The 16,351-nt window shown below is 41.5% G+C and overlaps 1 protein-coding gene across 1 annotated transcript in view; it reads right to left on the minus strand.

The window, feature by feature from the left end:
• MICU2 (mitochondrial calcium uptake 2) overlaps positions 1 to 6,247 on the minus strand; it is a 158,608-nt gene extending 152,361 nt beyond the window's left edge. The window contains exon 1 of the mRNA XM_070049155.2: positions 6,016 to 6,247. Within this exon, the coding sequence (XP_069905256.1) occupies positions 6,016 to 6,225 (210 nt within the window). The 5' untranslated portion in view covers positions 6,226 to 6,247. The remainder of the gene's footprint in view (positions 1 to 6,015) is intronic.
• Between the last annotated feature and the right edge of the window lie 10,104 nt (positions 6,248 to 16,351).

The following is a 16,351-nucleotide window of genomic DNA, read 5'->3' on the forward strand; positions in this document are numbered from 1 at the left end:
GTTCCTGGGGCAGCACAGATAAAAACTGTACCCACTGGGGCTCACACCCAGGCATTGGTCTCCTTTGAGAGAAGGTGAGTATGAGAAGATGCCAACAGAGTAGAACCAACCTCCCCTCTGATTTAAAAAAAAAAAAAAAGGAGATTTACACACCCAACTTGGGTGCCTACATCAAAAAAACTGGAAATGTACCAAATTAATGAGCTATCAATGCATTTCAAAGACCTAGAAAAACAACAGCAAATGAAACCCAAAACTAGGAGAAAAGAAATAATTAAAATTAGAGAAGAAATAAAATTGAAACAAAAAATTTAAAATGTCAGTGAAACGAAAAGCTGATTTTTAGAAAAAAAATTAGAGATGAAAAAGGAAATGTAACAACAGACAGCAAAGAAATAAACAGCTGTATACTAACAAATTGGGAAACCTGGAAGAAATGGATGGAAGGAGCCATTGTTATTATAGGAGATGACAGCTCCAAACATGGTATTGCTTCTGAAGAATTCCCAGATGTGGAGTTGGAAGACAGTGATGATCCTGAGCGTGTGTAGGTCTATGCTAATGTATGTGTCTGTATCTTAGCTTTTAACAAAAAACAGTTTATTTTGCTGTACATTGAGATTTAATGCTATAACTAGTACTCAAACAGTATTTTTCACTTTATGTTTCTGTGTGGGAGCAAACTGTTGAAATCTTTACTTAATGTATGCTAAACTGATCTTCTGTATATAAAGAGAATCGAAAATGAATCTTGATGTGAATGGAAGGGGAGAGGGAGTGGATAAGGGGAGGGTAGTGGGTTGGAGGGACGTTATGGGGGGGAAGCCATTGTAATCAATATTCTGTACTTTGGAAATTTATATTCATTAAATAAAAGTTAAAAATAAGTAAAAAGAAGTAAAAATAAGATAAAAAATTAAAAATAGAAAAAAGCTAAGAAAATAGGTATATAAAGGAAGAAAATATACAGCTATCCAATGTGTTTGTGTTTTAAGCTGAATGTTATCACAAAAGATTTAAAAAGTTGAAATAATTTTATATACCAAGAAAGTTACAGTAAATTAATTATTAAAGAAAAAACTTTTAAAAATGTTTATTTGGCTGCAGAGAAAAACAAAAAGAGAAAGAGAGAAGAAGAGACTGAGTGAGAGTGTGCTCCCATCTATTGCCTCATTCCCCAAATGCCTTGCAATAAGCAGGGATCTCAATCTAGGTCTGCCACATGGGTGGTAGGAACCTAAACACTTGAGTCATCACTGCTGCTTCCCAGTTTCCGCATTAGCAGGATGCTGCAATAAGGAACCAGTGGCAGGTATTGAACCCAAGCACCCTGATATGAGATACGGATATCTTAACCACATCTTAATGATTAGGCTAAATGTCTGTTCCCAAGAAAAATAAATTTTTAAAATAAATCTGGAGTAGTCTAAGTGTACATTACTTACAGACTCTAGTAGCATGCAGTAATGTCCTAGGCCTTCATATTCACTCACTCACTGATTCACCCACAACAACCTTTTGTCCTACAAGTTCCATTCTCAGAAAGAGCCATATGTAAGTTTACCACTTTTTAGCTTTCATACTGTATTTTTACTCTATCTTTTCTATATTTATATAACCAAATATCTAACATTGTGTAACATGCAGTACACATTTGGAGGAACAATAGGCTATACCATGTGGCCTACCTGTATAGTAGGCTAGGTCATCTAGGTTTGTGTAAGTACACTCTGTGATGTTTACACAATGAGAAAAACACCTAATAATGCAATTCTGAATATATTCCCACTGTTAAGCAATGCATAACTGTATTCAATTTCTCTCTTTGAATTACTGAATTTCTAAAAAAATTTTTTTATTTATTTGAAAGAGAGAGGGACTGACAGAGATCTTCCATTTGCTAGTTTACTGCCCAAATGCCCGCAACAGCTGGGGCTGGGCCAGCAGAGAGCTGGAAGCTGGGAACTCCATCTGGATCTCCCAAGTGGTGGCAGGGACCCAAGTTCTTGAGCCATTGCCAGCTGCCTCCTAAGATGGCATTAGCAGGAAGCAGGTATTAGAAGTGGAGCTGGAACTTGAACCCATCCAATTTGGGTTAGTCAAACATTTATTACATTTAACTATGTGACTGGAATTATTCCAAACACTAAAGACACAGAGATGAAAAAGGCAAGAGGCTATTCTACTTGGGGAAGACAAGTAGATAAAACAACTTCAAAGAATGGTAAGTATCATGAAAAAAACAAACAAACAAACAAACTAAATAACAATAGAACAAAGAGTTTTAAGTCTTTATAAATACAAACATAAATAAATCTTTCAAAGGGAGGTGACTATCAATGAATTTATATAACATTTAAATTTCTTAGAAGAAAACAATACAGTATTATTCACTAGGTTATATAAAACAACTTTACTTTTTAAACTGTAGCAGATAAATTTTCCATTGAAAGGCAAACCAAAAAACTAATTTTGAAGTCAGGGAAACCTATAGTCTCCAATATTACACTTAATGTGGAAGAACATTAATATAAAGGCCAAAAATAGAAAAAATTAGAGAATAAATGAAATACTCATATAATTAAAAATTAGTAAGAACAAATCAAGTACCACTGTTGCCAACTGTGAACTATATACTTCATTTTACTTTGGCTTCACTTCTTCCTCCTTCTTTTTCAGTTTTGGACCTTTCTATTTTAATGACTTATAATACCAATGGCACAGAAAAGCTTTACTTTTAATTGATCTTACATACTGGATTTACTGATAGAGAAATTTGCGTACATCAGTTTTGGTTTACAAGTATATTATTTCTTGCCTGACAAAACTTTTTCTAATTTTTTAATACTTTTTGATATGTTAAGGTTAAGAAGTAGCTATCCTTTTACTGCAGAATGGACTGAAACAATAGAATACTGTTCTTTGTTTCCTTCCCTCTATTATTTCTGATTTTATTAATGCTTTAATCAAATACAGTACGTTATAAGAGGAGCAATACTAAAATCTTAGGAGAGTTTTCAAATATTCTTACCTGTTTTAAGAAGTTCATACAGAACTAATTGATATGATGGCATGCTCTAAAGCAAGTTCCACTAAGGATTTCTTTGTAGAAAGCATCCTTTTCCTGTGCAATTGTAATCACCATGAATTTCTTAAACAATACAGTTACACTTTACTTGGGAATTCTGCAATTCATACTCTTTAAAAATGTATCTTTTAAATGTCTTTGGAATTTTTCTACTAATTTAGCCATCATCAACTCTCTGCTAAATTATAGCAACAGCTCCCTAACTCCAGTTTTCAATTCATTTCTCTTCCTAAGATCTCAATATTCTTTCCAAAGGCCAAACCAAATTTGTAATGGAGTAATACATATACTTCTTCATGCTTTAAATAATCTGATATGATGACAGGTTTAAAAGTACTGTAATTTCAAAGAAGTGTTATTTGAGGTATCTGTAATAATACTATAATGGGAAACTATCTGAGATTTATATAAATGCCAGTAACCCAGTTACAATACTACTAATGGAAGAAAATATAGATTACAAATCAATGAAAACAAAAATGTAATCTTTTTTTCTAGGTTCATGGACTCCCTAAATTCTATGCCTGGATTTGTGAGGGTCCATGAAGGTTAAGAACCCCTGCAGTGGCTCTCTGCTGTCCTCACGAGAAAAATTCCTGTCATGTGGCTTGAGGTGACTTAATGATCTGATTCCCAGCCACCACTCACACCGAAATTTGCATTTCAACTCTTGCAGCTGACATTCTGCTGAGTCAAATGACCTCTGCAAAGCTATTCCTTTTGCCTGCAATATTCTTTCCCTTCTCTGCCGAGCAAACTTCCAATCATCCTTTAGATGCTAGTTGATGTATCATTCCTTCAGCAAACCGGAAACTGCTAGGTACTATTCCAGTATGTTCCACAGCACCTGCTTTCTGCTTTTACGTTTACTAGACTATTAAAATGCCCTGCCCCATGAAACCATAAGCACATGAGCTATGTCTCTGATCCTCACTCCTTACATGTTGCCTGGTATATGGTAGTATTTCAGTAACTATGGAAGGAAATAAGGGGCATTCTAACTTATCTGCTGTTTCATGACCTGGAATTCTCCCTTTGTTCCCCATCACAAATCCAGGCTGTTGGCACAATAAGAACCAAAAAAAAGTATAGGATTCTGTTAACAGAAATTTATTATCCTTGCTGGTAAAACTACTTACTGTGATGACTGAAAAAGGAGGACACTATCACTATGATTTATAAGGAAGATTTTATCATTTTGCAATATTAAATAATTATAGCATTGCACAAAATATCGAGAGATGAAAAACTATTCATCACAAACCAAAATTCCAGAATATCTCAGAAATTCTCAGACATGCACAGAGACCTTCAAGGCAGTGCTGGTGGTGGAGAAATAGCAAAATGTGTCAGAATCACAGAAGAGGGAGATCCTCCTTGCACTCAGCCACCATTGCTGACTGGCAGCATCCACGTGGTCGTTAAAAGGACGAGAACCACTATGTTAAACTGTTCCCACAACAGACCAAGCAAATGTGTTGTCAGAAAATGTTATAAAAGAATCGATAATAAAATGGTTTCTATTTTACTCTGGCTAGACTGAAAGTTAAAACACTGTGTGTATGTGTGGGGAGAGTTGGGGAGAGAATCCAAGACACCACACTGGTGAGGTGCTTCCGTCACATCAGAAAATAAAAGCATCAGCAGGCTAGAAGTGAGCCAAGAAAAACAAGGAGATGGATGCAATGAAATCAGAAGCTACAACTGCTAAGGAGGGAGGATTTAAGCCATGTTCTGGGGACAAGCAGCGAATCATTTTGGTTGGAAGGTGTCTGAGTGTGACTATGAAACTCCCTGGATGAGAAAGCTTAAAAATGTGGATTTTATTCCATGCAGAATGAGGCACTCACTGATTCTGAGGAAGGGTATATTGTGTGGCTAGTGATACTCAGGGGAAGATTAATCTAAGAGCTCTAACAAGATGGATTAAGGAAAACTGAAACCAATGATGAACTATAAATTGAATTGACACACAAGATTAGCAAAAATGCTCTAAAACATTTTCATCTGTGATCAGAAACAGAGGGAGAATGGCAAGAGCTATTGTACGTATTATCTATAGAGTATTTTAACACAAATAACTATCACTCTCTAGTACTTGTTTTTAACTCACAAGATCTACTTTCCTCTTCTGTTGTATCTAAATGTTCCTAGAGTTCTCCATTGGAAAGGTATGATGTAAATCTACCAAAGAAACAATAAAACACCCCTTTCAATTTTCAAAAAAATTCATTTATAAAAGCTTGTTAAAATGCCTACAAGAGCTTCAAATTAGCATTCTTCCTCAAATTTCCAAATGTTTGACATGGCAATATCCCAAAGTAGGAAACTTAACCTTGAAAATATGGAGATTTCAGGAGGAATTTGTTTTTGCTTATTTATGGTCCACTCAAGCATAAAGGTTTACAATCACATAATAATGTTCGAGTTCCTAATAAAATCTGGAAATTACCAACCGATCAGTTTTTTTGATTGACATTTTCATGACTAAAAAAAAATAAGTCATCTATTTGGACTTGACCACGCTACACCGAGAAGTCGTGTAACTGTTGCTTCTACAGATAACTGCACACCACCTGAAGATCTATCCATTTCACTAACTGGGGCGGGATAGGCCAGAGGCAACGAAAATCCTGACTCCGACACGCCCACGCCCGTCAGCACCCTGGGCGGCGGGCTTTTCGCCAGTGGGTGGTTTTAGCTCCTGCGGCTCTACCCCGGCGAGGCTGGGTCTCCTGTCAAGGCCTCCAAGGGCCTCGGGAGCCCGTGCCACGGCAGGAGCAGCCCCACCAAGTCCCACTTGTCAGGGGTCTCCCGCCGCTGGGTGCCCCCAGCGGGCTTCGGAACACAGTCGAGTCGGGGCCGCGCAAGCTCCAGACCCCTCCCCGCAAAGGGGCGTCTGAGGCGGGAGGAGCAACGTCCCGTACCTGTGCTAACACGGTGAGGCTGCTCTCGCGTGCCGCGACACTCACGCGGCCATGATGCCAGGCCGCTCCTGCTCCTGCCAGGGCCACCCCGGCCACTGCCGCCGCCAGTGCGCCGGGGCTCGGCACGGCCTGTCGGCTGGCAGCGAGCCCGCGCCGCAGTCTCCCTCCCCAAGCCGCCAGCCGAGCGCTTCGCCCTGCAGCCGCCGCCATCTTTGCGGAAGCGTCGCCGCTCAGCGCCCCGCCCCCGCCCTCCTCCCACAGGCTGAAGACGCGGAAGTTCCCACGGTTCTCGCGAGATTCGGGCAGTCTTTCGCTCGGTCTTCAGGGCTTGCGCGGCGTCCCGGAGGCGGAGGCGGAGGCGGAGGCGGAGGCGGGGGCGGGGGCGGGGGCGGGGCGCGATTTTCGGTTGTTGGGCGCCTGGTGGGGCAGAGAGGAACAGCTAACTGGGAAATGTGGAAACAACTCAAAAAGCTCTCTACGATTTAAGACAATAATGTGCCCCCGATTGTCTGGGAAGTGTGTCATCCTTTGGCTGCTAAGGTGGAATCCGGGCACTGTGGCCGCTGAGAGGTGGTGTGATAAGCACTTCTCACGATGTTAATGTAATCAATTAATTTGCCTTTCCTATCATCATTAACAACAGTACAGCCCCATCCCAGAGGAGGTTGCATATGGAACAAAAATTTGTTGGGTATGAAACAGAAAAATTTGACAATACTGAATTTGCAGTCAACTACACAAGCCTGTCAAGAATTACTTAAGAGAATAATATTTATATCATGCTATTCAGAAAGCTACTTAAACTATACTGTTCACAGCCAAGTCTTTTTTTTTTTTTTGACAGGCGGAGTGGACAGTGAGAGAGAGAGACAGGTCTTCCTTTTTCCGTTGGTTCACCCACCCCTCAATGGCCGCTGCAGCCGGCGCACCGCGCTGATCGCTGATCCGAAGCCAGGAGCCAGGTGCTTCTCCTGGTCTCCCATGCGGGTGCAGGGTCCAAGCACTTGGGCCATCCTCCATTGCCCTCCCGGGCCACAGCAGAGAGCTGTACTGGAAGAGGAGCAACCGGAACCTGGTGTGCTGGCGCCGCAGGCAGAGGATTAGCCTATTGAGCCACGGCGCTGGCCTACAAGCCAAGTCTTAACATCACCTAATTCAACAAACTTCTAATAAAGTATTCATCTTTTAATAAGGTGTGTGTGTGTGTGTGTGTGTGTGTGTTCTACTTGTCTATCTTTAGCAGTTAAGCAAACTTTTCAAACTTTTTCAACCCTTTTAAAATATACATAGCACTACCGTTTTAAACAATTTTGACAATACAGGTCAATGGCCTTAAGTACTCCTCACAGGGTAGTGCAACTGTTATCATCTATCATCTCTAGAACTTCTTTTTTTTTTTTTTAACTTTTATTTAATGAATATAAATTTCCAAAGTACAGCTTATGGATTACAATGGCTTCCCCCCCATAACGTCCCTCCCACCCGCAATCCTCCCCTTTCCCACTCCCTCTCCCCTTCCAATTCACATCTAGATTCATATTCGATTCTCTTTATATAAAGAAGATCAGTTTAGCATACATTAAGTAAAGATTTCAACAGTTTGCTCCCACACAGAAACATAAAGTGAAAAATACTGTTTAAGTACCAGTTATAGCATTAAATCTCAATGTACAGCACACTAAGGACAAAGATCCTACATGAGGAGTAAGTGCACAGTGACTCCTGTTGTTGACTTAACAAATTGACACTCTTGTTTATGGCATCAGGAATCACCCTAGGCTCTTGTCATGAGCTACCAAGGCTATGGAAGCCCCCTGAGTTCACTGACTCTGATCATATTTAGACAAGGCCATGGTCAAAGTGGAAGTTCTCTCCTCCCTTCAGAGAAAGGTACCGCCTTCTTTGGTGACCTGTTCTTTCCACTGGGATCTCACGGAGATCTTTCATTTAGTTGTGTTTTGTTTTGTTTTGTTTTGTTTTTTCCCCAGAGTGTCTTGGCTTTCCATGTCTGAAATACTCTCATGGGCTTTTCAGCCGGATCCACATGCCTTAAGGGCTGATTCTGAGGCCAGAGTGCTGTTTAGGACATCTGCTATTCTATGGCTCTGCTGTGTATCTCACTTCGCATGTTGGATCATTCTCTCCCTTTTTTATTCTATCAGCTAGTATTTGCAGACACTATTCTTGTTTCTGTGATCCCTTTGGTTCTTAGTCCTATCATTATGATCAATTGTGAACAGAAATTGATCACTGGGACTAGTGAGATGGCATTGGTACATGCCACCTTGATGGGATTGAATTGGAATCCCCTGGTATGTAGAACTTCTTTTCAAGTTACAAAACTGGCAAACATTATGTTAAAAACAATCCCTTTCCCATCTCTCTTGTGCATTCCTTCCTATGCTGAGTCTTGGTTGTTCTTTCATTTCTGTTAACTCATATCCTATCCTAGCCTTCTGTTTGATTTTCTTTCCAACTCTCAGACAAAGCCACTCCCTTTATTTCAGGCAATCACTATTTGCAGAACGTTGAATTTGGGGCATTGGGGCTTAGTGGATAAAGCCTCTGCCTGCGACTCCTGCGTCCTATGTGGACCTAGGTTGGCGTCCCAGATGCTCCACTTCTGATCCAGCTCCCTGCTAATGCACCTGGGAAAGCAGTGGAAGATGGCTCATGTGCTTGGGCTCCTGCCAGCCTCGTGGGAGACTCAGAAGAAACTGACTGTTGGCTTCAGTGTGGGCCAACCCTGGCAATTGTGGCTGTGTGGGGAGTTAATCGGTAGACTGAGCATCTCTTGTCTCCACCTCTCTCTCTGTAACTCTGCCTTTTAAATAAATAACAAACAAACAATCTTTTTAAAAATGAAAATGAGTATTGAATTTAAATTTGGTTCCAACAAAGTGTTTTATTGCAGCTGTTATTTCGCCAGGGACTAAGAATTGGAGTCTGATTTAGCAGCACCCACCTCACGTCCCTATTTTCAGGTGCCAGATGTCTTCCTTTGCTGCAGGATTTGAACAATAGCTCAGTTCTGCTTGCTCCTTGGTGATAAGGAGCATCCCTGAAGCATATGACTTGTTTTGTGGTCTTTGACTCTCCATTCTTTGGTCTCCATTCTTTTCCCGAGTAAATTTATTTAAAAACCTTTTTTGTTCAGCTTCTGAAATGCTCCCAGCTCTTAGAAGCTTTGCACATGCAGAAATGCAAGACTAAAGTGATAGGTGCCAAGGGTCCCAATCATTTCATCACTGCCACCTTAAAGTTTGGAAAAATAAAAAAAAAAAACTAAAAATCAACTATCTGCTAAATCTAATTTGACCACTTCAGGAAGTTCTTTGAACCTTTTTGGTTGGATCCGCCCTTAGTTCTTGCTCCCTTTCTCGGAGCCGGCTTGTCTACATTGAACTGCAGTCGGAGATTCCTTACTGGTTCTGACATAGGCAGGCAGATAGAATAACATTCATTAGATCTGTGAGCTGGAAGACCACGCCTTCACCATGCCCTTGTGTGATCTCATGCCCCAACCTGACCTTACCTGTATGCCCACATGCCCATTGGGCTGCATAACCACTCCCCTTGGGAAGTGGATAAAAGGCCCGGAACAGGGTGGGCCTGCCCCCTTTTTCCTCCCTTCTTCGCCCTTATTGCCCTTTGGTTTTCTTGTTGCCCTAAGGGAAACTTCAGGGCCTGTGTTGGCCATGTTCTCTCTGCCTTCGCTTTGCTGCTCCTGCTAAGCTACTTGTAGCTGCTCATAACCAAATGCTTGGTGCCCGTGGCTCCTGGCCTGCTCTCTGCTTGGTATGGATCTAGACTTTCCTTGCTCCCTTAGACACAGCCTTCACTATATCCTACCACTGAATAAAATCCTTAAAACGTTCGTGGCAAGAACCCACACAGCGTATTAATTTCAGAAATATTGATAAGCAAAAGGGTTTCAGTTCCCCAGCTGCTGAAACCACTTTCAGTGTCTTTCCCAGGCAGGAAGTAAAAAGGAGAGCCTCAATGGCACAGACTCGTAAACCAGACCTCAAGGTTCGGATCCGGCTCTTCTAAGAGGTGATTTGGAGCTGTTTCCGAGTCTTCTTTTTTTTTTTTTCCACCTGTAAATGACTCTCATGATTTGGGATGGGGTGGGGTTCCAAGAGATGTTTTGTATGAAGTGACTAGCCCGATGCCTAGTGCATGGCAGGCTCGCAAAGATAGGAATGCACCTTCTTCAAGATTTTGGCTTCCTCTTGTCCTGTGATCAACAATGAGCTTGCCCGTTTGTCCGTGAGTTCAGATCACTAGCCCATCTTAACCTGAGACTTCCTGCTTTTCATTTCTAACCCGACCTTGTAAACCTTTGGTCAATTTTTTACCTCTACTGATAAGGGTGGCTCTCGGCATGTGTGTGTGTGTGTGTGTGTGTGTGTATGCTTTATTTATTTGAAATGCGGAGTTACATAGAAGCAGAGGCAGAGAGAAAGAGGTCTTCCACCCACTGGTTCACTTCCCAGATGGCCGCAACAGCCAGAGCTGCGCCGATCCAAAGCCAGGAGCCAAGAGCTTCTTCAGGGTCTCCCACATGGGTGCAGGGGCCCAAGGGCCACAGCAGAGAGCTAGATTGGAAGTGGAGCAGCCAGGGCTCGAACTGGCACCACACATGGGATGCCAGCACCACAGGTGGTGGCTTTTACTCTCTATGCCACAGCATGGACCCCTTACATATTTCACTTCTGGATTATTGGCATCTAGCTTGTTGCTGTTCCATGGTGATTAAAGATTTCCTAGCTATTGTTTGGACTCCCTAGATCTCTTACTTTGTAGCTGAATTTTGATTTCCAGGAACAGTCTTTACTTGTCTGCTTTAAACCATCTCATCCACACAGTTCCTCTACCCACTTAATGAAACCTAGCATCTGGTACTCAATTTACTCAGTCACTACCTCAGGCGCAACATAGGTACAGATTCCTAGCTGAGCATTTGGCATATTTAAAAACATAGTGTTTTTCCACAGTTGGACATCCTTGTGGGTAAGGATCTTATTTTTCTGTTTGCCTAGCACCTAACACAAAGCTCAGCACACATTAGAAATTCAATGAATGATTACATAAATACACGAATAAACAAATGACACTAATAGGCCTTGGGTACTTATTTCCACGCATTGGGCATCAAGCACAATGCAAAAATATATTGTTTATTGGGTTTCATTTATTTTTCAAAATAAAAGCCTTGTTTTCTTTTGCTTAAGATCTTTAGCTTACTTGGAAAACTTGCTTTGTAATTATTTTTTTCTTTCTGCATTATGTGCCCAGACCTCTAGAACTCTTATTTAAGTTTTAATGCATTCAAACACTGCATTTGTGAGGAAACAAAGTCTTATAATAGAACCAGTCCTTGGCCAAATAACCGTTCTGAGTATGAAATCTTCCCTGGCAGCTGCTGGGGTTTGTCGAAGCCCATTGACTATATTGGTCTTTTTGGGATCCAGCTTTGTTCATTTCTTCATCACCAGCTGTAGACAAAGTCCTGGGCTAGGATGTATTTTCAACCATATAAAGCAACCCACATATAAGGAGCTGCTTTTAAAGCCATATGACCTATGCTGTTTCAAGTGGTATTTAGAGAAAAACAGAAAGCAACCTCTGATAGTTTCAAAAGATCATTTGTCATTCGCCTTGTGCTCTTTATTCTCAAGGAGGGACAAAAGTACTGTGACAGAAAAGATGTCCCCAAAGAGAGAGAAGGCCTACATTTCAAAACAACACAAGATGGTTTTAAACTATTGGATTATCCAGAGTGGGAGGAGTGTGGTGGGTTGGAGCAGTTGGGAAAACATCAAGGAAATAGAAGAGACTTGAGGGGAACTTGGTGAAGTCCCCAAGACTGAAGGGGCTAGGATTGGGAGCGTCTGGGAGGAAAAGCTACTGCACATGTTCTGGAGCTTGGAGCAGAAGGTCTGGTTTTGGGTAGGCACGGAATGTCTTCAGAGCCAGACACGGCCAGGCCACGGTTTCCAGAGTCAGTCCTAAGTTGCTTAACTATGAAGGCAAGTTCTGAGAAATCGGAGTTTGCTGATTTGGTCGTTGCACAGATGTCGAGTGCACTTACACAAAGCTAAATAGCACAGCCTATTACACAGCTAAGTAGTATATATTTTGTAGCCTAGAGCTCTTAGAGGCATGGTGAATGAAACAACATGAGGTTATATCAAGCACAAAAGAAAATGATGTAATCTAGAGACACAGAGGGACAAACTTTTGTTCAAACGGTTAAGACATTGGTTAGGATGCCTAAGTCCCACATAAGAGTACCTGGGTTTCAAGTCCCGGTTCTGGCTCTAACTCCAGCTTTCTACTAATGCACACTGGGAGGCAGCAGGTGATGGCTCAAGTAGGTGGGTCCCTGTTACCCATGTGCAAAACCTGGATTGAGTTCCCAATTTGGAGTGTGAACTGACAGAATTTCTCTCTCTCTCTCTCTATTTGTCTTAGGGCAGGGGAAGTGGGGGAGAGAGAGAGAGAGAACACACGATATAGGAGGCTGCTGCTAAAATAACACAGCACACTATCTTACAGTCAACTGTTTTTTTTTTAAGATTTATTTTATTTATTTGAAAGGCACAGTTGCAGAGAGAGAGGGGGAGAGACAGAAAGCAAGCTTCTATTAGCTGGTTCACTCACCAAATGGTTGCAATGGCTAGGACTAAGCCAGACTGAAGCCAGGATCCAGGAGTGTCTTCTGGGTCTCCCACACGGGTGCAGGAGCCCAAGCACTTGGCTCATTCCGCTGCTTTCCCAGGTGCATTAGCAGGGAGCTGGGTGGGATGTAGAGCAGCTGGGACTCCAACCAGCACCTATATGGGATGCCAGCATCACAGGCAGTGAGTGGCTTTACCTGCTATGCAACAATGCCAGCCCCAGTCAACTGTTTTCTAGAAGTAGGAATACACTCTAGCAATAAAAGTATAGCATAGTAAATACAAAATCCAGTAACATAATTTTTATGATCATTATCAAATATTATCTACTGTACATAACTATATTGCTGTGTTTTATACCACTGGCAGCACAATAGGTATGTTCACACCAGCATCAACCCAAGCACGTGAGGAATGCACTCTGATGTCATGATACCTATACATCACTAGATGATAGGGATTTTTCAGTTCCATTGTAATTTTAGGGAATCATCTCACATATGTGGCTCGACCTTGACTTAGGTATTATTATGCTGCATGTGACTGTGTCTAGAATAGTTGTCAGTTCTCTTGAGCATCTGCACACTTGCAGATGATTGTTCATACCCACCTTCCTGCATTCCTACCTACCTCCCGCTGATCTCCTCTCCTGCATCTCTGCCCCATGATTTTACTGCCCACTCAGACCTTGTCCTGGCTCTTCTTACCTGCTATCCATGGGCTTCTCTAAATTATCATCCTTCTTTCTGAAAACCAAAACTTTGATCCTCTTTGGGTTGTTGGTCATGAACAAAAGAGGTCAATCAGTTGAAGATATTACTATATTGTGTGGGGAGCAACTGGGAGCAACTCGGACTAGACTAAGTTACTGGAATTAAGACTTATTCTATGCATCTGCTCTCCCACAATATGGCGCTGGGAGAGGAGCAAACAGCTTCTACGCAGCTGCCTCCAGTTCAACCAATAAGCAGCAGGACCTGCTCCTGATTGGAGGAGAGCAGCGTACTCGGCGTGTGGGTAGCAGAGTTGGGATTGGTGGAAGAGGACTATAAAGGAGGAGAGAGACAACATGCACCAGGGAACATCTATCTGAAGGAACACCTGAGCAGCCCCCGAGAGAGCTGGCCGGTGGTGTGCCGCTCCCCCGCGGAAGTGGGGAAAGTGGCTAGGGGGAACCGCCCTTCCACGGAGGTGGAAGGGACGGTAGCCAACCCGGGAAGAACCAGCAGCTAACCCGGGAAGGGCCGAGCAGACAAAAGAACAGCGCAGGGTCCTGTGTCGTTCCTCCACGAAGTTGGGGAGCGACAATATTGTACTTCCATTTTAAGAGAAGTTATGAACTCACATGCATCTTTGATCTTAGCATGTGTGGGGAAGATAAAAATTGCAGTCTGATTTAGGAATATTGGTTACTGTTATTTTTCAGGAGAATGTGCATTAAGATTGATTATCTTAGGTGGAGGAGAAAATATATGGGCCATCTCAAACAATAAGTTAAAGAGATTGGACTCAAACCTATCGTCATGCAGTCAATGGCATATTAAATGAACATGATCAAGAACCATTGCTTGTAATAGACAGAAGTTGAACCATGTTATTGTGGATAATTGTGTAGTGGAGGGTATGAATCACTCCCAGAAGCTCTGATGAGTCAATCGCTAATTACGTCTTTCTGTGCAGTTTGGGGCCATGAGTAAAAATATCTCTGTAGCATGATTGATACCAGCATGTGTAGAAATAGGTCAAGATGAAATCTTACTGACAGTAAGAAAGCTGCCCAGAGCAGCATTGTCTATGTCTTTCAGATCCTCCTCTGCTTCTCATTCCAGTCCCATCAATAACACTTGCAGTCAACCTGCTTTACGCACTCATTACTGCATGCTGTGATGATTGCAAGAGTCTCTTAACATGTGCCTTGGCTTCTAGTCTTTTTCTCGTCTGAAGCAACCCATAGATCTGTGTCAGATCAATCTCCCTGAAGCTCTTCTTTCACCATGCATCCATTAGCTGTGTGCTTTAATCTTTCCAAGATTCTGTCTCCTTGTTGGAAAATGAGGAGATTGGTTTCAGTTTATTTTTCCACTTCTTCAATTCTTATTCTATGCCATTCCAAAGTGGCTCTTTTCTTAATTTGACAAACTGTAATGAGTGTGAAATAGGTACCAGGCATGGTACCATGCTGTGGAGATACAAAGAAAAATAAGGCAGAGGCCCTCTTATGGCGCCTAGCTGCAGGTTGTGGGGTCACACACTGGCTTGATCTCCCACTACTTTAGTTTTTTTAAGCATTTGGCTCCTATTTATGTGTATTTTTTTTCTCAAACCCATACATTTACAACTAAATGTTAGAAAAACACATTGTAAAAAGTAAAATGGTGATATAAAGATGAAATAGTTTTGACAAAATACAATTTTAATTTTCTTATCAAAGGTGACAGGAATGTTTTGCTCCCTCTAAGAATGTTAATATTATTTTAGCAAGATAATGTGATTATATTGACTTCATAACCTTGGAAAATCTTGATGGAAGTTTTATGAGATAAAAGTACACGCATCTGGAATTATGTTCAGTTAATTTAGACATTGGTTTCTAATGACTGTGATAGGTAGCTCATAAAGGTACTTTACAAATATCTATCAATCCATATGGAAGGAGTGACTATTATCAGTTGACAAAATCATGATAGCTAAGTCTTTTTCTATTTTTATTATGAAAAATGTAGATACACATAAAAATTAGAGACATCAAAAATGACCTTCTGTTTATTTCTACCCAATTTCCACAATTACTGGCTCATGGCCAATTTTGTTTAATCTCTACCTTTTTCTTTTTCCTTAACTATTTTATGCTGAAGCAACTCTCAGGTTCGTGTAGTTTTAATCCACATATTTTATTACAGAGTTTTAAAAGATGAGAGGACTTAGAAAACCCACAAACTAGTTGTTTGTTTTATATTTCTTCTTTTTTAAAAAAATTTTTCATTTATTGGGGCTGGTGTTGTGGCATGGAGGGTTAAGCTGACACTTGCATTGTGGCCTCCCGTATCAGAGCACTGGTTCAAGTCTGAGCTGGCTGCTTCTAATCCAGCTTTTTGCTAATGTGCCTGAGAAAACAGAAGAAGATGGTCCAAGTGCTTGGACCCTTGTGGGAGACTAGATAGACTTCCAGGCTTCTTGCTTTGGTTCGACCTCACCCAGCCCTGGCCATTGAGGTCATCTGGGGAATGAACCAACAGTTGGAAGATCTTTTTCTCTCTCTGTCTCTCCTTCTCTCTATCACTCGGCCTTTCGAATAAGTAAAATAAATCTTTAAAAAATTTCATTTATTTACTTGAGAGACAGAAAGACAAGTATCTTCTCATCGTTTTGGTTCACTCCCCAAATGTCTGCAACAGCTAAGGCTTGGCTAAGCTGAAGCCAGGATCCAGGAACTGAATCTATGTTTCTCTATCGTGGCAGGGACCCATGCACTTGAGCCATCAGCTGTTGCCTCCCAGTGTGTATATAACAGGAAGCTGGAATTGCAAGTGGAGAGGGACCAGAACCCAGGCATTCCAATATGGGTGAAACAGTACCAAGTAGATTTTAATTGTTGCATCAAATGCCTACCCTATGCTTTTATATTTCTTTAAAAAACTTGCAATCCAATG

This window comes from Oryctolagus cuniculus, chromosome 9, assembly GCF_051225735.1.
Source record: "Oryctolagus cuniculus isolate XC-2025 breed Fujian yellow rabbit chromosome 9, ASM5122573v1, whole genome shotgun sequence".
Classification (NCBI taxonomy): Eukaryota; Metazoa; Chordata; class Mammalia; order Lagomorpha; family Leporidae; genus Oryctolagus; species Oryctolagus cuniculus.